At 41.2% G+C, this 21,080-nt stretch overlaps 1 protein-coding gene across 2 annotated transcripts in view; it reads right to left on the bottom strand.

Annotated features, from left to right (window-relative positions):
* The window catches only part of PDE9A (phosphodiesterase 9A), a 107,208-nt gene that overhangs the window by 81,025 nt on the left and 5,103 nt on the right, over positions 1-21,080 (bottom strand). For both annotated transcript variants that reach the window (XM_060770274.2, XM_060770275.2), the window contains exon 2: positions 5,446-5,516. In XM_060770274.2, the coding sequence (XP_060626257.2) occupies positions 5,446-5,516 (71 nt within the window). The remainder of the gene's footprint in view (positions 1-5,445; positions 5,517-21,080) is intronic.

Genomic DNA, 21,080 nt, shown 5'->3' with positions numbered 1-21,080 from the left:
TATTTTTCAGGAACAAGAAATTACCAAGTTCCTTTATAATTGTTACCAATGTGGTAAATGTATTGTATTGTATTGTATTGGAATGCTTTTAATGTAAGCCACTTTGAATCTCCTTTAGGGAGAGAAAAAGTGGGATATAAGTAAACATAAGAAGATGAAGGAGGAGGAGGAGGAGGAGGAGAAGGTGGTGGTGGAGGAGGAGGAGCAGAAGGAGAAGATGATGAGGAGATGACGAAGAGAAGGGGGAGGAGGAGGAGGAGAGGATGCTAGTTTTGAAGTAGTGCTAACTAGTAAGCTTTCTAAAAGCTTTCTAAGGCCCCATCTGCACTGCAATATAAAATCCAGATTATCTGATTTGAACTGGATTATATGACAGTGTAGACTAATATAATCCAGTTCAAAACAGACAATCTGGATTTTATATGGTAGTACTTACTTACTTACTTAGGCGATCCCTCGTTGGACGAGTAAGATGGTCTTCCATTATGGATTTCCTTGTGGGTCCGTATGTGGCTGTGGAGCCCTATTCTTGCTCTGCATCTTCTTCCGCAGTGAGGGCATTGGTTTCCAGGTGGAAGGCGGTCCCGGTCGGGGTTGGCTTGACGCGCTTTCCTCCTGGCACGTTTCTCTCTTTCACCCTCCACTCGTGCCTCCTCAAATTCTGCAGCACTGCTGGTCACAGCTGACCTCCAGCTGGAGCGCTCAAGGGCCAGGGCTTCCCAGTTCTCAGTGTCTATGCCAGAGTTTTTAAGGTTGGCTTTGAGCCCATCTTTAAATCTCTTTTCCTGCCCACCAACATTCCGTTTTCCGTTCTTAAGTTCGGAGTAGAGCAACTGCTTTGGGAGACGGTGGTCAGGCATCCGGACAACGTGGCCGGCCCAGCGGAGTTGATGTTGGAGGACCATTGCTTCAATGCTGGTGGTCTTTGCTTCTTCCAGCACACTGACGTTTGTCCGCTTGTCTTCCCAGGAGATTTGCAGGATTTTCCGGAGGCAGCGCTGATGGAAACGTTCCAGGAGCTGCATGTGACGTCTGTAGACAGTCCACGTCTCACAGGCATATAGCAGGGTTGGGAGGACAATAGCTTTATAGACAAGCACCTTGGTCTCCCTACGGATGTCCCGGTCCTCAAACACTCTCTGCTTCATTCTGGAAAATGCTGCACTTGCAGAGCTCAGTCGGTGTTGTATTTCAGCGTCGATGTTGACTTTGGTGGAGAGGTGGCTGCCAAGGTAGCGGAAATGGTCCACATTTTCTAATGTTACGCCATTAAGCTGTATTACTGGCATTGGAGAGGGATGGGCTGGTGACTGCTGGAACAGCACCTTGGTTTTCTCAATGTTCAGTGACAGGCCGAGCTTCTCATATGCTTCTGCGAAGGTGTTTAGAGTGGCTTGTAGATCTTCTTCTGAATGCGCACAGACGACATTGTCATCAGCATACTGGAGTTCTATAACAGCTGTTGTTGTAACCTTGGTTTTGGCTTTCAGTCTGCTGAGGTTGAATAGCTTGCCATCTGTCCGATAGATTATTTCCACTCCGGTGGGAAGCCTCCCGTCAACAAGGTGAAGTATCATAGCGATGAAGATGGAGAATAGAGTTGGGGCAATAACACATCCCTGTTTGACACCTGATTCTACCTTAAATGGGTCACTTTGGGAGCCACTGCTGTCCAAGACTGTTGCCATCATGTCATCATGGAGGAGCCGCAGGATGTTCACAAATTTGTTAGGGCACCCGATTTTGTGGAGGATAGTCCAGAGAGCGCTGCGATTCACTGTGTCGAATGCCTTTGCGAGGTCGATGAATGCCATGTACAGAGGTTGGTTTTGTTCCCTGCATTTTTCTTGGAGCTGTCGTGCAGTGAAGATCATGTCCACTGTTCCTCTGGAGGGGCGGAAGCCATTCTGAGATTCTGGGAGGGTGTCTTCTGAGAGGGGCAGAAGGCGGTTTGCAAGGATTCTTGCGAGGATTTTTCCAGCAGAGGTTAGAAGGGAGATACCTCGATAGTTTCCGCAGTCTGTTCTTTCCCCTTTTTTGAAGAGGGTGATGATGGTGGCGTCCTTGAAATCTGCTGGGATTTTCTCGGTCACCCACACTTTTTCTATGAGCTGGTGGAGTTGGTGTGTCAGCTCAGGTCCTCCCTCTTTAAAGATTTCAGCAGGGATCCCATCTGGTCCACTTTGTTATTCTTCTGTTGGTTGATGGCATTGCTGACTTCTTCCAAACTAGGCAGTGCTGCAAGCTCATCCCTGGTTTGTTGTTGTGGGATTTGTGAGAGGACCTCTTCGGCCACATTGGAGCTGCGGTTCAGGAGGCTTTGGTAGTGTTCTTTCCAACGTAGTGCAATTGAGTTTTGGTCCTTCAGGAGTTTGGTTCCATCTGATGAGCGTAGAGGCTGTATGCCATGGTTTCTTGGTCCGTAGATGACCTTTGTGGCTTTGAAAAATCCCTGAGCATTATGGGTATCTGCCAGGTGTTGGATTTCTTCGGCCTTCTTTGTCCACCAGATGTTTTTGAGTTCTCTTGTCCTTCTTTGGACCTCAGCTTTTGCACTGGCATAGATCTTTTTCTTAGCAGCACAGTTGATGTCTCTCTGCCATGCTTGGAAGGCTTTCCTTTTCTTGTCAATTAGCTGTTGGATCTCGATGTCATTTTCATCAAACCAGTCTTGATGTTTCTTGGCTTGGTATCCAATAGTTTCTTCGCAGGCTTGAATGATGGAGGTCTTCAGTTTGTTCCAATGTTCCTCGACATTTTCTGGGTGTACTGTGGGTAGATGGTTCTTGAGTGCTGTTTGGAGATCTGGATTTTATATGGTAGTGTAGATGGGGCATAAAAGTAATTTTCCAAGCTCTGTTCTTAACAGTTTTCCTGAAGTATTCCTCATTACGCACATATTCTGCAAAATGGCAGTTGTATATACAGTATGACTACTGGATCTATATGCAGCAAACATGGATAATAATGAATCATATTGAAAGAGAGGACTACTGGCCCAAGTGCACCATAGAGTTGTGCTGGAGTGTCTAGAAAATACCTAAAAAAGATTTATTTTGTCAGATGTGGATAAAAGAAACCACAGCTTCCAGTCCCACAGGTATGGAGGTTGTACTGTACATTACATTACAAGTAAGACTTGGTGCCTATTTGAGATGTAATAACAGGTAAATATAGGATAAAAGGGCCCCCGGTGGCATGGCGGGTTACACTACTGAGCAGTTGAACTTGCTGACTGTAAGTTTGGCAGTTTGAATCTGAGGACCAGGGTGAGCTCCTGTTGTTAGCCCCAGCTTCTGCCAACCTAGCAGTTCAAAAACCTGCAAATGTGAATAGATCAATATGTACTGCTTCTGCAGGAAGATGACAGCACTCCATGCAGTCATGCTAACGACATGACCTTGGAGGTATCTACAGACAGGCTCTTCAGCTTAGAAATGGAGATAAGCACCAATCCCCAGAGTCGGACATTACTAGACGTAATGTCAGGGGAAACTTTTACCATTACCTTTATTATAGCATAAAAAGAAAGTCCCTTTCAAACCTAGAATAGACTATGTTTACATTTTTAGGTGAGGGAATAATATTTCCCTTTGGTCCTCTGTTTCTGAGCATCTTTCTCTTGCTACAACCAGAAAACACACATTAAGTGAGGTGGAGATGTTTTCTTGGTCATTGTTCAGAGTTGCCAGGGAGATTACACCTCGCTCCTCTGAATCGAAAAATTAAACAATAATGGATCAGATTCATGAAGCTCATAAGAAAAATGGCTTTCCTCCCTATAGTTTGTAAATAGCTTAGACTGTTAAATATGGCAAGTCTTCTGTGTCAACAGAGTGAAGGCATGGACCGGTGATAACGTTTAACCTATATTTATGGATCGAAATCAGACATTTCATTAGCAACTGCAAAGCATATCGAGTTGAGTAGAAGTGAAATGTTTTTATGATAAGAATTCAGTTTTGAAAAGAGTTTCCATGAGATCTTGCAAAGAAGAACAATATATCTCTTAAAGAGTAATATGAGGACATTATTAATCCAATTATCTGGATGATTTCTGACACAAGGTTTGTGGATGCTTATGAAATGCCTACGTCTTCTATTAAGATTTTACATAATGCAGATAAGCAAATCTTGAAGGTAATGTATTACTCATATAGAGTTCAAGGATCCAACATTTGAAATATTCCACCAGTGAATGTTTTGCTGAAGTTAATAAGACTTTTGCAATTGAGTCATACAGGGACTAGAGCCAAACAATCAGCCTAACTGCCCAAAGAAGAAGATGTTTCATTTCATTTTCCCACAAGCCTTTCAAACTGAAATCAGTGCTATTGATATTAATAGGGTGATTTATTCCACTCCTGAACTCATTGTTGAGAGAATTTAGGATGTCTGAAAAACAATAGTAGTGATAAACTTTGCAGCTTCTCATGCATTGGGATGCTATCATCTTGCAGATGTTTAGCACGTACAAACTATGTTCTTGTGTTCCTTCAAGTTGTTTCCAATTTATGTTGACCATAAGATGAATTGATCATGGGTTTTGCTTGGCAAATTTGTTCAGAGAGGGTTTAGTTTTTGTTTTCTTCTGTGGCTGAGAAAGTGTGACTTGGCCAAGGTCACCCAAAGGGCTTCCATGGCTAAGTGGAGATTTGAATCCTGGTCTCCAGTTATTGATCTGTACTATTTTTGTGTCCCTTGTAGGGCCGTGTCTTACAACAGGGAGGAGGGATGAAAAGATCATCTGTAAATTAGCTTGTTTTAGCTTTGTCTCGAAAGCTCAAAAATCGTTTGTGATCTTTTTAAAAGTATGTGTAGAGGTATCATTGCTTCCTACATGAATCAACATGGGGGGGGGGGGAGGGTGAGAGGAGACAGGATGGCCATGTATAAATATGTGAGAGGAATTCATAGGGAGGACAGAGTAAGCTTGTTTTTTGCTGCTCTGGAGATTAGGACGCAGAACAATGGCTTCAAACTACAGGAAAGGAGATTCCAGCTGGACATGAGGAAGAACTTCCTAACTGTGAGAGCTGTTCAGCAGTGGAACTCTCTGCCCCAGACTGTGGTGGAAGCTCCTTCTTTGGAGGCTTTTAAGAAGAGGCTAGATGGCCAACCGTCAGGGGTGCTTTGAATGTGATTTTCCTGTTTCTTGGCAGGGTGTTGGACTGGATGGCCCACAAGATCTCTTCCAACTTTATGATTTCTGCTTCTATGATTCTCCAGAGCCATAGTCTAGTGCTCAAAGCCCAATACCACACTGGCTCTCCCATATATAAAAAGTCTAGGTAATCTTAGGCACAGAAGATTTGAACTATTCTATAATCTTCTTGTAACATTTCTAGTTTTTTTCTTTAATTATTGGAGGCAGCTATTTATTTTGGAAACATAATATCCTTTACGTACACAAAGAACAGTATAATGCCAGAAGAGAATATTTACCTTGGTAAACCTGTTGCAATACAGAAGAGGTCCATAATATCTCTCGAGTTGCAATACTTGCTGAAGGCCACCTTCCAAAAGAAAAAGAAGCAAAGAAAACAAGCTGAAGAAGAACACCTACCAAGAGCAATTTTAATGACAATGTTTAACTAGATATGGAATTAACTTTCAAGATAATTTACCACATAAACATACATGATTTGTCTAATTCTCAACATGGTTCTGAATACATGCTTCCATACCTGTGTTGGGGTCCTTTTGAAGGGAACAAATAATTTGATAATATAAGCCAAGCTCTTTTGAAAAATCATATTAATAGGAAAGTAAGGGTTATCGGATACTTGCTAGGTAGTTGTAACTCTATCTCTAAATCTGAGTAGTGCCATTTGAACTTGTATGCTCTTTACATGCACACTCACAAACTGAATATGACAAATAGCAGCAGTGAGATATAGTTTTGTTTAAACAAAAATCCTCTCTGTTTTGTTCTGGTTTAAGGACATAATCCTTATTGAAGCTGTTTTGTGGATAGGATTCAATGCTATGGAGAATTCATTTAAGTCTGGATTATAAAGAGATTCACCATCTTACTGCCATGGAAGTAAGTTGCTGCTTTTGCTCATAAAGTAATATCTGTATCCAGGCAGTTTCTTTTTAAATTGAATTTGTTTGTAAGTTGGAACCTAAGAGTAAGTGAGAGAGAGAGTGTTGGATAGCATAGGGAAAGGTTATCACCCCTGTGGTGTTTGTTTTGCTGTCTGTGCTCCTGTTCAGAAGATTTTACCTCACTTTTTGTCCCTGTGATAATATTTTTTTTAAAAATTAGGCTTGTTGTGGAAACAAGGCTTGGTGATAAAGCTTCAGTCGAGACAACTTTTCATCAAAATAACTCTTTTGGGAGTGAATTTTCCCTTCTGAGGGGTAGATTTCTCCTACTCTAGTTTTCAACTGTGAGTCATTTGTAAGTTGGATGTTTGTAACTGCCTGCATATCCAAAATGTACAGTTATAGCAGTTGGAGGCCACTTTAATTGTCATGACTTCAATCTAGACAAACCTGTGAGGTATTTAGCATTCTGTGCTAGAGAAGTAAGTAAGGAAGGAAAACTTTTTTTATATCCCGCCCCATCTCCCCATGGGGACTCAGGGCAACTCACAACATAAAAGGCAAACATTCCATAAAGAACTCTGAGCCACTATTTTTTGAAGTATAGCTTTCTGAATCCTATGTATTTCTCATCAAAAATTGAGTGCCAGGGTTATGTAGAATAAAGACATAATAATTCAAACATTATCAAAGTGCAGCAGTTTTATAGACTGTGTATACATTCCATGACACAATGGAAGTAGGCAAATATGTCAGATCACAGCCTTAATCATTTCTTCAACTATCATTCTGAACACTTTGGAGAATACATATATGAAATCCTGCTAAAGAGAAATCTTGAGTTATAATGGGGAAGCAAGAAGGGAGGGACATAGAGGATCTATGCCAGACCAGCACAATTGTGGTTCTCCAGTTGTTTGGGACTCCAGCTTCCAGAATCCCCAGCTAATGATCAGGAATTCTTTGAGCTGAAGTCTAAAATACCTGGAGGGCTACAGGTTGTGCAGGCTTGGTCTACACCTTAACCAAGGCCGTTGCCTTCATACTTTAGTTTTGTATGTGATCAATTTTTCCATGGAGAGCTATTGTGGTGTAATGGTTTGAGTGTTGGATTCTGACATTGGAGACCAGAGTTTGTATCCCGACCCAGACTCTGGGAAAATCACACTCAGCCTCAGAGGAAGGCAACAGCAAACCACTTCCATATCAAGAAAAACCCATAAGCAAAACATGACTTGAAGACGCACAGCAACAACATTGCTTCCATTCCTCTCGGTCACTTTTCTTTTGAGTTCCATAATGTCCTTACCATGGATATTTTGCAAGGCTCACTGTCACAATGGCAGACATGGCTTTTCTTGTCTTCCACAAGAACACAACACCAAGTAGCCTCCTGACTCCACCCAGATCTTCTGAAATCCAGTGCCATCTAGTGACTGAATTAGAAAATGATACTATCCATACTTTCAGGTGCCTCTCTAACATATTTTTTCTACTATAAAATGCCATTTTGAATCAAAGAATTCATTCTGACTCCATTTTTGATACTTTCCACAATGCCCCTGCATTTTTGACAATGGTTGTTGCACTCATAATCACAGTTGCCAATTCTGGTTTTCTTGGCTACTGTCATAGAGAGAAAGCAATCCTTTTTAATTTTGGTTAAATAGAGTACAGACAGATCTGCCTGAAATCTTAGCAAGAAACAAAATTTCAGCAAATAATGGTGTGAGGAGGAACTGTGTAAGAAAAAGCACCAGCTAATTCTTGGAGAATGCAGTCAGTGGCGATCTGATGTTATTGCTGTTGAACTTAGAATGAACTTGTAGAATATGCAGGGCCATTGAGCCTTGAAATCAATTACCATTGAACAGAATGCATGCATGATAACTGGGATATGGCAATATAATTGAGAACAAATGGAAGTCAGATAGTTATGCTGGTTAATTAAGACCCAAACTGGAAGACGTAAAAATAAATTAGCAGATGTTTCCCTCTCTTTTTTTGTATGTGCAAGTAATAACGGGTGGTATTTAACTAAAGGCGATGTACATTGGTACATTATTAGCATACATATATGGATGCAACATAGCAAATTAATAAAGGTTTGTTAGTCTTCTCTAACTGTGAATTTTGCAAACAGCCTAGGTAAACACCATGATTCACCAAAACACTCACTCCATATTGATAAGCGACACAAGATATGATCCGCAGGATATATAAATATATCCTGTATTTCTCTGATTCTGGGATAAATAATAATAATAATAATAATAATAATAATAATAATAAAGTACCTGCAATCAGTTGTGATTTGATATAAACCACAGCAGCAATAATAAATACTTTATTTATAGACTTCCCTCTCTCTCTGAGGGTACTCAGGGGAGTTTACATACATAAAAAGGCATACACTATTTCCATACATAAAGATCTCTAAAAATGGAGTGCATCTTAGACTTGTGAGTGCTTATATATAGCTTTTGTATTTCAGTGGTACTGAAATTAGTATGTATCTTGCAATTGATGGCATCTTATGACCTCATTACACGGGCAAAATTGCTCATCCTACAGCTACTACTACTACTACTACTACTACTACTACTACTACTACTTTATTTTTATACCCCCTGAATGGGACTTAGGGCAGCTTACAAGGAGACAAGCCCAAAAAACCCACATTAAAATCAATCAAATAAAAACATAACACAATCACAACAAAAACATCATAAGAACAATATCATGGCTGAAAACAAAATCGGATCTGAGTCCGGGCTCAAGTAAGCACAATGAATTCTTAAGTAGAACCGAGGGAAAATGCAAAAATTCAAATGGGTCAGGCCAGAAGGAATACCTTTGGCTGTAAAGTGTTGAGGTTACTGTGAGGAGGGCCAAACTAAAGTGCAGGAGCTTAAATAAGGTCAAGTCAATTCTCTGGTGAACTGCCTAATCAAAGGCGCAATGGCACATCCAAGTTTTTAAGTCTTTGTGGAAAATGAACAAGGTGGGTGCTTGTCTGATCTCCCTAGGGAGGGAGTTCCAGAGCCAGGGGGCCACCACCAAGAAAGCCCTCCCTACCAACCACGCTTGAGACAGCAGTGGAAGCGAGAGAAGAGCCTCTCCAGATGATCTTAGGGTATGTGTTCGTTTGTAGGGGAAGATGTGATTGTGAAGATAGGCAGGTCCTGAACTGTTTAGGGCTTTGTAGGTGGTAACCTGCACCTTGAATTGGGACCAGAAACTTATTAGAAGCCAGTGGAACTGTTTAAACAGGGGGGTTGACTGCTCCCTGTAACTAGCTTCCATTAGCAACCTGGCTTCCAATAAGTTTCACCTCACTTCAGACGCGGACCACATCGGATTGCATCACATGATGTAGATTTACTTTTTGTGAAGTAAGGTGAAACCATCATAAGAGGCACCAGTGAGAACATGGGAGACTTTTTGTGTTCCATAGAGAAGAACGGGGGGAAGTCAGTTGGTGACGCTCTCCCCCATGGGATGAGATAAGCGGCTATCTGAGTGATGTGGTGCGTGGGGCATCGGGTTCCCCACACCCTATGCTATGGCGAATTCCCCTGCTATCACCTGTACATTAGATCTCAATATGATGAGTTCCTTAGTACTGAAGAAATGCAGTGTGTGTGTGTGTATCATATGTACATATAGAGAGAAAGGGAGAGGGAGGGAGGGAGGGAGTTTGGGAGGGAGATCAGCTTTACATATTCAAATAGCTTTTGTCAATTCCAGAAAGAAAACCTGGAAAACATTTTCCTTGTTCTGCTATTTTTACATTTGCTCCCAATTCAGAATATCGTGTTGCAATTACGTTTTAGAGGGAAACATCTACAATGCAAGAACTCAGTTCAGACATTTGGTGTGTGACTTAAATGAACTTTCTGCTGTGCTTCTCATCACAGTCCATATTTTGAGAGCACCTGTCTGTAGCGAAGAATCATAGAATCATAGAATCATAGAATCAAAGAGTTGGAAGAGACCTCATGGGCCATCCAGTCCAACCCCCTGCCAAGAAGCAGGAATATTGCATTCAAATCACCCCTGACAGATGGCCATCCAGCCTCTGTTTAAAAGCTTCCAAAGAAGGAGCCTCCACCACACTCCGGGGCAGAGAGTTCCACTGCTGAACGGCTCTCACAGTCAGGAAGTTCTTCCTAATGTTCAGATGGAATCTCCTTTCTTGTAGTTTGAAGCCATTGTTCCGTGTCCTAGTCTCCAAGGAAGCAGAAAACAAGCTAGCTCCCTCCTCCCTGTGGCTTCCTCTCACATATTTATACATGGCTATCATATCTCCTCTCAGCCTTCTCTTCTTCAGGCTAAACATGCCCAGTTCCCTAAGCCGCTCCTCATAGGGCTTGTTCTCCAGACCCTTGATCATTTTAGTCGCCCTCCTCTGGACACTTTCCAGCTTGTCAATATCTCTCTTGAATTGTGGTGCCCAGAATTGGACACAATATTCCAGATGTGGTCTAACCAAAGCAGAATAGAGGGGTAGCATTACTTCCTTAGATCTAGACACTATGCTCCTATTGATGCAGGCCAAAATCCCATTGGCTTTTTTTGCCGCCACATCACATTGTTGGCTCATGTTTAACTTGTTGTCCACGAGGACTCCAAGATCTTTTTCACACGTACTGCTCTCGAGCCAGGCGTCACCCATTCTGTATCTTTGCATTTCGTTTTTTCTGCCAAAGTGGAGTATCTTGCATTTGTCACTGTTGAACTTCATTTTGTTAGTTTTGGCCCATCTCTCTAATCTGTCAAGATCGTTTTGAATTCTGCTCCTGTCCTCTGGAGTATTGGCTATCCCTCCCAATTTGGTGTCGTCTGCAAACTTGATGATCATGCCTTCTAGCCCTTCATCTAAGTCATTAATAAAGATGTTGAACAGGACCGGGCCCAGGACGGAACCCTGCGGCACTCCGCTCGTCACTTCTTTCCAAGATGAAGAGGAAGCATTAGTGAGCACTCTCTGTGTTCGTCCACTTAACCAATTACAGATCCACCTCACCGTAGTTTTGCCTAGCCCACATTGGACTAGTTTCCTTGCCAGAAGGTCATGGGGGACCTTGTCGAAGGCCTTACTGAAATCCAGGTACGCTACATCCACGGCATTCCCCGCATCTACCCAGCTTGTAGCTCTATCGAAGAAAGAGATCAGATTAGTCTGGCATGACTTGTTTTTGATAAATCCATGTTGACTATTAGCGATGACTGCATTTGTTTCTAAGTGTTTGCAGACCACTTCCTTAACAATCTTTTCCAGAATCTTGCCCGGTATCGACGTGAGGCTGACCGGACGGTAGTTGTTTGGGTCGTCCTTTTTTCCCTTCTTGAAGATTGGGACCACATTGGCCCTCCTCCAATCTGCTGGAACTTCTCCCGTTCTCCAAGAACTCTCAAAGATGGTTGCCAATGGTTCCGAAATGACTTCCGCTAGTTCCTTCAATACTCTTGGGTGTAGTTGATCTGGTCCTGGGGACTTGAACTCATTAAGAGCGGCCAGGTATTCCTGGACGACTTCTTTCCCAATTTGGGGTTGGATGTCCTCCAATCCCTCATCCACTCCATCTTGCTGAGGTTGAAGACTCTCTTTTTGTGAGAAGACCGAGGCAAAGAAGGCATTAAGTAGTTCTGCCTTTTCCCTATCCCCTGTCAGCATTGCCCCATCTTCTCCTCGAAGAGGTCCTATCGCCTCCTTGTTTTTCCTTTTTCTACTGACATAAGAATAGAAGCCCTTTTTATTGTTTTTAATGTCCCTGGCAAGTCTGAGCTCGTTTTTTGCTTTAGCTTTGCGGACCTTTTCCCTACAGGTGTTGGCCATTTGTTTGAATTCTTCTTTGGTGATTTCTCCCTTTTTCCACTTCTTGTGCATGTCTCTTTTGTGTCTTAGCACAGTTAGAAGTTCTTTGGACATCCATTCTGGCTTCTTTGCACTTGTCCTATTTTTTCTCTTTGTTGGCACGGTTTGCAATTGCGCCTTGAGTATTTCACTCTTGAGAAGTTCCCATCCATCCGTAGCTCCCTTGTCTTTTAGTATCTGTGTCCACGGAATGCTGCTCAGCGTTTCCTTCATTTTTTGGAAATCAGCTCTCCTAAAGTCCAAAATGCGGGTTTGACTTGTCTTAGTTTCGGCCTTCCTTTGTACCTCAAATTGCAGGAGCACATGGTCACTTGCCCCTAAGGATCCTACCACTTCGACCGCATCGATCAGGTCCTCCGCATTTGTTAGGATGAGATCAAGAGTAGCCAATCCCCTTGTTGCCTCTTCTACCTTCTGGACCATGAAATTGTCTGCAAGGCAAGCGAGGAATTTGTTGGACCTTGTACTCTTGGCCGAGTTTGTTTTCCAGCAAATATCGGGATAGTTGAAATCGCCCATGACTACTACATCTCTTTTCTGTGCCTGTTTGGTCAACTGTTGGCAGAAGACTTCATCAAGATCTTCCTCCTGGCTTGGGGGTCTGTAGTAGACGCCTACAACGACATCTTTTTGAGTCCTTTGTATCCATAAAAGTTTGCTTTGTGCTTTAGAACCTGCATTGTGTATGTGTGTGTGTGTTGTGCGCCTTCAAGTTCTTTCTAGCTTATGGCAACCCTAAGGCAAATCTATCATGGGGTTTTCTTAGCAAGATTTGCTCAGAGGGTTTTTGTGAATATCCCTTTCCCCGCTGCGCCTTTGCTTTCGTACTGAGCAAATATATCATCGTTATCAACCCACAACCTCCATCATCAATGTGTCTGTTGCTGTCTCTCCAGAATAATTCCAAAATCATGAAAGCTAGACAACTGAAACCTGGTGTGGATATGAAGGGACCTCTTGAGGTGTATGTGTCAGGGCTATGAAGGATTTTTTTTTAAAAAAATTAATTACTCTGTTACTGAAAAAAATATTCTGCTTTCTCCATTCTTCAGGAGTGGCTACAGGGCTGCTCCAGTTCCCTCAAGCCCTCTCATCCTGTTCAGTGTCACCACCAATGATCTGTCTGTGCTTTATTCATTTTAATGAGAAAGAAAATGTAGCAACACCAATCCATGTGGCACTCGTGCAGAGATGCTTTATGATGAGGTTAAACAAAAGGGACGGAAACAGAGAAATAGATGAAGAAGCAAATATGTAGTAAGGAGATAATAGGGAGAATAATGCTTTCTCATACAAAATGTGAATCAAGTGGCAATAAAAAAAATAATGAAACATGCAGCAGCAACAATGTCAGCAGGACTGTGTTTTTATTGCTTTGCGGAATAGAAATATGAATTGTTCTGTAATTGCTTGCTAGCAGAATGTCTACACAGATATACAAAAAGTACTAAAAGATGAAGCAATTAAATTACAATGTTAAAACAATAGGCATCTTATTAAACAAATGCACGTGCAAACCATATCATTTCAGCTTATGGTGCACGTGTATGTGCCTTCAGGTTGCCTCTCAATTTATGGTGTTCCTATGAATTTCATATGGTTTTCTTAGGCAAATAATATTCAACAGTGGTTTCACCAATTCCTTCTTCTGAAATAGAGTCTATAGTACTTGGTATTCATTGGCACACATCTGTGAAACTTTGTGTTGTTGTGTTGATTTGATATATTAATTTGGATGTTTTATGTGCAAGTTCTATGTCAGTTATAATTTTCAATTGATTTTGTTTTATTTAAATTATAGTTGTTATGCCTTTATGTGGGGTTATTTTGGGTTATTATATTTTTATTTACTGTCATTGAGGCTTTGAATGTTTGCCTTTTTGTTTGTTGGAAAGGGGAGATAGGGTAGAAAATAAATGAAGTTTTATTATTGTTATTATTATTGGTCATCTTCCATCCAAGTACTAACATCTTTAAATCTCATCTTTAAATTTTTTTCCTGTCCTCCAACATTTAAAGATGGGCTCAAAGCCAACCTTAAAAACTGTGGCAGAGATACCGAGAACTGGGAATACCTGGCCCTTGAGCACTCTAGCTGGAGGTCAGCTGTGACCAGCAGTGCTGTAGAATTTGAAGAGGCACGAATGGAGGGCGAAAGAGAGAAATGTGCCAAGAGGAAGGCGTGTCAAGCCAACCCCAACCGGGACCGCCTTCCACCTGGAAACCGATGCTCTCATTGTGGGAGAACATGCAGGTCAAGAATAGGGCTCCGCAGTCACCTACGTACCCACTGCCACGACACTGCACTAGGAGAACAATCTTACTCAGATGAGGGATCGCCTAAGGTTAACAACAGATAACCTTGCTTAGTTTCCAAGATTAGACAGGATAATGTTGTCTTTGGCATATTTAGATCCCTTTGCAAGTTGTTGTTGTTGTTGTTGTTGTTGTGTTTTATTTGTGGCAACTCAATGGTACACCTACCACAGTCCTTTCTGAAGCTAAAATTGTATGACTTGCTCAAGGTCACCCAGTCGCCTTTTCAGGACTGAATGGGAATTTAAGTCTTGATCTTCAGAGTCATAAACCAACACTCAAACCAGTACATCAGTGGTTCTCAACCTGGGGGTCGGGACCCCTGGGGGAGGGGTCGCAAGGGGGGTGTCAGAGGGGTTGCCAAAGACCATCAGAAAACACAGTATTGTCTATTGGTCATGGAGGTTCTGTGTGGGAAGTTTGGCCCAATCCTATTGTTGGTAGGCTCCAGAATGCTCTTTGATTGTAGGTGAACTATAAATCCCAGCAATGACAATTCCCAAATGTCAAGGTCTATTTTGTCCAAACTCCACCAGTATTCACATTTGGGCATATGGAGTATTTGTGCCAAGTTTGGTCCAGATCCATCATTGTTTGGGTCAACTGAGTTCTCTGGATGTAGGCAAACTACAACTCCAAAACTCAAAGTCAATGCCCATCAAACCTTTTCAGTATTTTCTGTTGGTCATGGGAGTTCTGTGTGCCAAGTTTGGTTTAATTCCATCATTGGTGGAGTTCTGAATGCTCTTTGATTGTAGGTGAATTATGAATCCCAGCAACTACAACTCCCAAATGCCAAGGTCTATTTTCCCCAGACTCCAACAGTGTTCACATTGGAGCATATTGAGTATTTGTGCCAAGTTTGGTCCAGATCCATCATTGTTTGAGTCCTCTGTGCTCTTTGGGTGTAGGTGAACTACAACTCAAGATCGATGCCCACCAAACTCTTCCAGTGTTTTCTGTTGGTCATGAGAGTTCTGTGTGCCAAGTTTGGTTCAACTCATTAGTGGAGTTCGGAATGCCTGTAGGTGAATTATGAATCCCAGCAACGACAACTCCCAAATTACAAAATCAACCCCTTCCCCCCCACCCAAAAAAAACCTCCACCAGTATTCAAATTTAGGTGTATTGGGTATTTGTGCCAAATCCTGTCCAGTGATTTCTGTGCCAAGTTTGGTCAATTCCATCAATGTCAGAGTTCAGAATACTCAGATTGTAAGTGAACTATAAGTCCCAGCAACTACAACTCCCAAATGACAAAATCAACCCCCCCAACCCCACCAGTATTCCAATTTTGGGTGTATTGGGTATTTGTGCCAAATTTGGTTCAGTGAATGAAAATCCATCCTGCATATCAGATATTTACATGACGATTCATAACAGTAGCAAAACAACAGTTATGAAGTGGCAACAAAAATAATGTTATGCTTGGGGGTCACCACCAAATGAGGAACTGTATTAAGGGGTCACGGCATTCAGAAGGTTGAGAAACACTGCAGTACATCATCATTTCTTCCTAGCCTATTAGTGTTCTGCACTTGATCCCAGAAAGCTAGCATGGTAGAGTGGCTTGAGCATTGGCACAGAGGAGACCAAGGCTTAAATTCACATTCACCCATGAAAATCCCTTGGATACTTTGGGGAACTTATACAGTAGAATCTCAACAAGAGCATCCCAACTTCAGAGCACTTGACTTAAGAGCTAGTGCCAGAGGGAGGGCTAGCATGAGAGGGAGCGCTAATGCAAGAGTAGAGGGCTTTAGGGCTTCAAGGGAGCAGCCTCGCTTTGAGAGATTGCTGTCCGCTTTGCTCTTGTCTGCTTTGAGGAATTTTGGGTTCCTTGATTTTCCATGGTTTTTATTCCTGGAAAGTTTGGCTTCATAAAGAAAGACAGGCAGAGGGAGGGAGAGAGGCTTGGATGAATAGAGTTAGTAGCCTCTTCACTTTGTGCTTCGTTGATACAACTTTGTGCTTCTACCATTTTAAGTTATTTTTTTTCTTCTTTATTGTTCCAAGTGAATCTGCATTGATACATTGTTTGCTATTTATAAAGTACATATTCTTATTTAAAAACACATAACACACAAAGGGTGGGAACATCAGGGGGCCCTGAACAGATTAATAGCATTTCAATGCATTTAAGTGGGAAACATCCCTTTGAGATAAGAGCAGTTTGAGTTAAGAGCTCAGTCACTGAATGAATTCAACTCTTAACTCATGGTATCATTGTGTATCCTTTGCCAAAGGCAAACCTCAGAATATATTTTGTTTAGTTTATCTTCAATCCCGCCCACCGCCATTAGCCTTCAGGAAACCAGGCTAATGATGGTGGGTGTAATTAAAGATAAACAGTCAGATCTACAAATGAACATGATTCCACAAGCCCTAAGGCAATTAATAAAATAAAGAGTAATATTAAGGAGTTTAGAGCAACTAAAATAAACTGCAGCCCAAGTTCTTAGTCAGACTGAGAAAAAGGCATGATCACAATCAGTTAATGCCACTCCACTCCACAAACACAGTTTTACCACCCAACGCTCCTCACAATCAGTCACAGGCTGCTACTTTTACAGCTACACTTAAGGAAATAACAGGAAATATATAATTTCAATGACCTCACACAATCTCTCCCTGGGGCACTGCAAATAAAAATTTGCTTGTGAGAATCTTGCCTGGGCTTGGAAATAAGCACTAAGTTTGTTGTTGTTGTTGTTGTTGTGAGCCTTCAAGTCCTTTCCAACTTACAAGGATCCTATGACCCTACGATGAACCTAGCTCAGGGTTTTCTTGGCAAGATTTGTTCAGAGGTGGGTTGTCCTTGCCTAAGATCACCAAGTGAGTTTCCCTGAGCTTCAGAGTTGTAGGTCAATACTCAGACCATTACAGCATAGCCACCTGCGCTCCTTCTATTTTTATTGGTTTTATACTAATTTATGCAATGCTTTTGCTACAAAATAAATAAGCATGCTGACTGAGTATTGTACTAGCAAAATACAACCCAAGCCCTCCTTATCATGCCACCTTGTGTTTCATTGATCATATTGGTGACACAATGCTTGGATATTCCTGTTAGTTAGTTAGTTAGATAGATAGATAGATAGATAGATAGATAGATAGATAGATAGATAGATAGATATAACCCTGAAAGCACTAAAGCAGTTTCTCAACCTTCCTAATGCCACGACCCCTTAAGACAGTTCCTCATGTTGTGGTGACCCCCCCCCCCACCATAAAATTATTTTTGTTGCTACTTCATAACTGTAATTTTGCTACAGTTATGAATCGTAATGTAAATATCTGATATACAGGATGTATTTTCATTCACTGGACCAAATTTGGCACATATACCCAATACACCCAAATTTGCATACTGCTGGGGTTGGGGAGGATTGATATTGTCATTTGGGAGTTGTAGTTGCTGGGATTTATAGTTCATCTACAATCAAAGAGCATTCTGAACTCCATCAATGATGGAATTGAACCAAACTTGGCACACAGAGCTCCCATGACCAACAGAAATTTGATTGAATTGGGGTGACCCACTATGAAACTGAATAGACCTTATCTGATTTCATCTGGTACCAATCGAAATAAGCCTAAAGATGGCTGGTTTAGTTTGGGAGTGGGGTAATTTTTCCGAGTTTCTTTGTGATTGTAGCACCTGGTGCTCCAAAATACTCTGGGCCAATTCAGCCCAATTATGGAAGTGAATCAGTCTGCCTTGACCCAGTTTGTAGTCAGTCTGATTTGCTTCAGGATAATAATAATATACTTTATTTATATTCTGCTTTATCTCCCCAGAGGGACTCAGAGGAATATAGACAAAACAGCTGGATAGCTGTAGTAGCAACTGTCTGGTGGATTCTCCAGGTCGTATTTCCTGAGAATGTTAGGCTTATTTCAGTCAGCATGACCCAGTTATATCCGTTTGCTCTTAAAGGTTGGTTTTCCAAAGGTTAACATATTTGGACAACTAATCAGGATCAGCAAGACTCCTTTTTTTAATGAAGCACAGCCATCTATGGATATCTCCGAAGGGAAAAGATGATACAATAGTATCAACTGAAGCTTTGGAAAGTTGCCCATTTTGTACTTCAAATCTCAACCATGATCAACGGCGCTGAGGATTTCAGTCAAAAAAAGTAATGTTTTCAAACTTTGCCTACTATTCCTATTAGACAGACTCAGTCTCCTTCCAAATTGATTTCATGAGAACTGCTCACTGATTATATACTAGTTTATTGCTATGTAACACCCCATTTCACAATTTTCTTTTAGAAGTCTACTGGGCTATACCCCAAAAGTTGGCCAATAAACTATTCTCTAATTGGATTCATGGCTCTGTACTGTATATATCATCCTCATCTTTATTACCCAGATATAATCCTCACACATGCTCCAAGGTAGTCTTGTCCCCATTGTAATACATCAGCATACTGTGGGCTGTGGTTTGAAAAGAATTCTTTCAAATGCATAGGATAATAAATGGCATAAGGAGACCATTATCTCACTGCAGAATCATGTCAAAGGACAGCCTAGAATTCACTTAATAAGCTCCTTCGAGAAACTGAATTCTTTGGAAAACGAAAGCGCTTCTTCTATCTTGATGGCATGTGTATGGAGAAAAATAATTTCATTATCCCTAACTCTGACTAAATGAGATGCAATGTATCATCTCCTCATTCTCCAGCCCCAGCACCATACACAGATAATAAGTGATAAATGGAGTGGGAAATATCTACCTAGCAATGTTTTATCAGTCCTTAAAGTGTCTTTTCAGGCAGTTGTCCTTCTCCTATAATAATCAATAATAAAATGCTTTAAAGACAGTAATTGTGGGACAAAACCAGGTTTGGAACTGGTGAACAGGGAGAATCAATGTAAAATATCTACAAATTACAAGACATATTGAAAGAAGTCTACAATACATCTTTAAAAAATAATAATAATCCAGATTTGTTTGATTTAATAGAATTCAGATAACCTTTTCTGTTTATGATTAGGAATGGATGCGTGTACTGTCATCATTACAAAATAAGAGATCTAGACATCTTTCTTGTTCTTTGTTGTCAAAGGTAATAATTAAGATACAGTATGACCCCGTATATGTGGAACTGGTATCTACAGTTTCATTTATCCACCTTAGATAAAATGCCTCCTCTGTGAAAATTTTCTGGGTCTTATAGTGCAATTCCATGGCATTACTGGGCTAGAAATCTTTCATTTCCACTATATAGAGAGTGCCCCATTATCTGTGGGGTTGTTTTTTTTTTTTTTTTTTTGCATATCCATGTGAAGTCTTGGACCGTATCACCCATGGATATGGAGGTCATACTGTACATAAATTAATGATACTCCTAACCCAGTTTTCTAAATGAAAGTTATTCAAAACATTTTGGTTCCTTTGCAATATCCCAAATCATTACATCGTATCAAGGCTCAAACTATGAGAGAGGGCTTGTTTTCTCTTCTAAATATCTTTGTGGCGGACAGAGATATCTCCTCCCACACACTTTCTCTGAGATTGGAAATCTTGTGCATGCTTGGTATAGAAGATAATCTGAGGGTGAAAGAGGAAATTGTATTGTTGAAGGCTTTCATGGCTGGAATCACTGGGTTGTTGTAGTTTTTTCGGGCTGTATGGCAATGTTCTAGAACAGGGGTCCCCAAACTAATGCCCGGGGGCTGGATATGCCCCCCAAGGACATTTACCCGGCCCTCACTCAGGGTCAACCTAAGTCTGAAACAACTTGAAAGCACACAACAACAACAACAATCCTATCTCATCAGCCAAAAGCAGGCCCAAAGTTCCCACTGAAATACTAATAAGTTTATATTTGTTAAAATTGTTCTTCATTTTAATTATTAAATTGTTTTAAAGGGGTTTTTTTTGGACTATAAATAAGATGTATGCAGTGTGCATAGGAATGCATTCATTTTTTCCCCAAATTATAATCCAGCCCTCCAACAGTTTGAGGGACTGTGACCTGGCCCTCCGTTTAAAAAGTTTGAGGACCCCTGTTCTAGAAGCATTCTCTCCTGATGTTTCACCTGTATCTATGGCAGGTGCCCTCAGAGGTTGTGTGAAAATTAGCACTTTCAATAAAATTCACTTGAAAGAGTGATTTTGTCCTCACATAGATATAGGAATAGATTGTGTTAGCCAGAAAATAGCAAGTTAACTATCCCCTTTACATTGGCTCTTATTGGGATGCCTATGATGTATTTAGTTTGCTGGAGACCAGAGAATAGCTCAGTCACATAGTAACTCTCTCTGTGTTTGGTCACTTCGATTCCTATGTACTTTGGCTACTTCGATTCCAGTGTTTCACGACTACAAGCCATAATTCTGTAACATCTTCAACAATATTGAACTTTTCCAAGAAGCATGCAGAACTACTGCTTCAGTGTCTGAGTGTTTTGAACTTGCTGAGGGAGTAAAAAGAAATCAATTTGGGGTGGATGGGAGAATATTGACACTTCCTCTAGTCCTCAGTGCAAACCCAGAAACCACCCTAAATAGTGTGACATAAGAATACTCCTGCATTGGGGAAGGTCTCTAAGGACCCAAAATTCACCCAAAAGACACATCACTAGCACAGAAGATGAAATGCAGACAGGTTTACCCACCACACATTAAAAACTGTGCTTCTGATATGCATGGAGAAATGGAAGCTTATTACATTCAATTGTTTCCCATATTTCAAAAAGTACTCACAGCACATTCTTTGCCTATGAGTGCCTACAAGTATCCAACAAAACAGACATTGCATCATGTGACACATAGGCATGAGTAGGCAGAGTGTCAGAGACGATGTATAAGTGTGTATGA

The sequence above is a fragment of the Anolis sagrei genome, chromosome 3 (genome assembly GCF_037176765.1).
Source record: "Anolis sagrei isolate rAnoSag1 chromosome 3, rAnoSag1.mat, whole genome shotgun sequence".
In the NCBI taxonomy this organism is placed as follows: domain Eukaryota; kingdom Metazoa; phylum Chordata; class Lepidosauria; order Squamata; family Dactyloidae; genus Anolis; species Anolis sagrei.
This window is presented reverse-complemented; position numbering and strand designations above follow the sequence as displayed.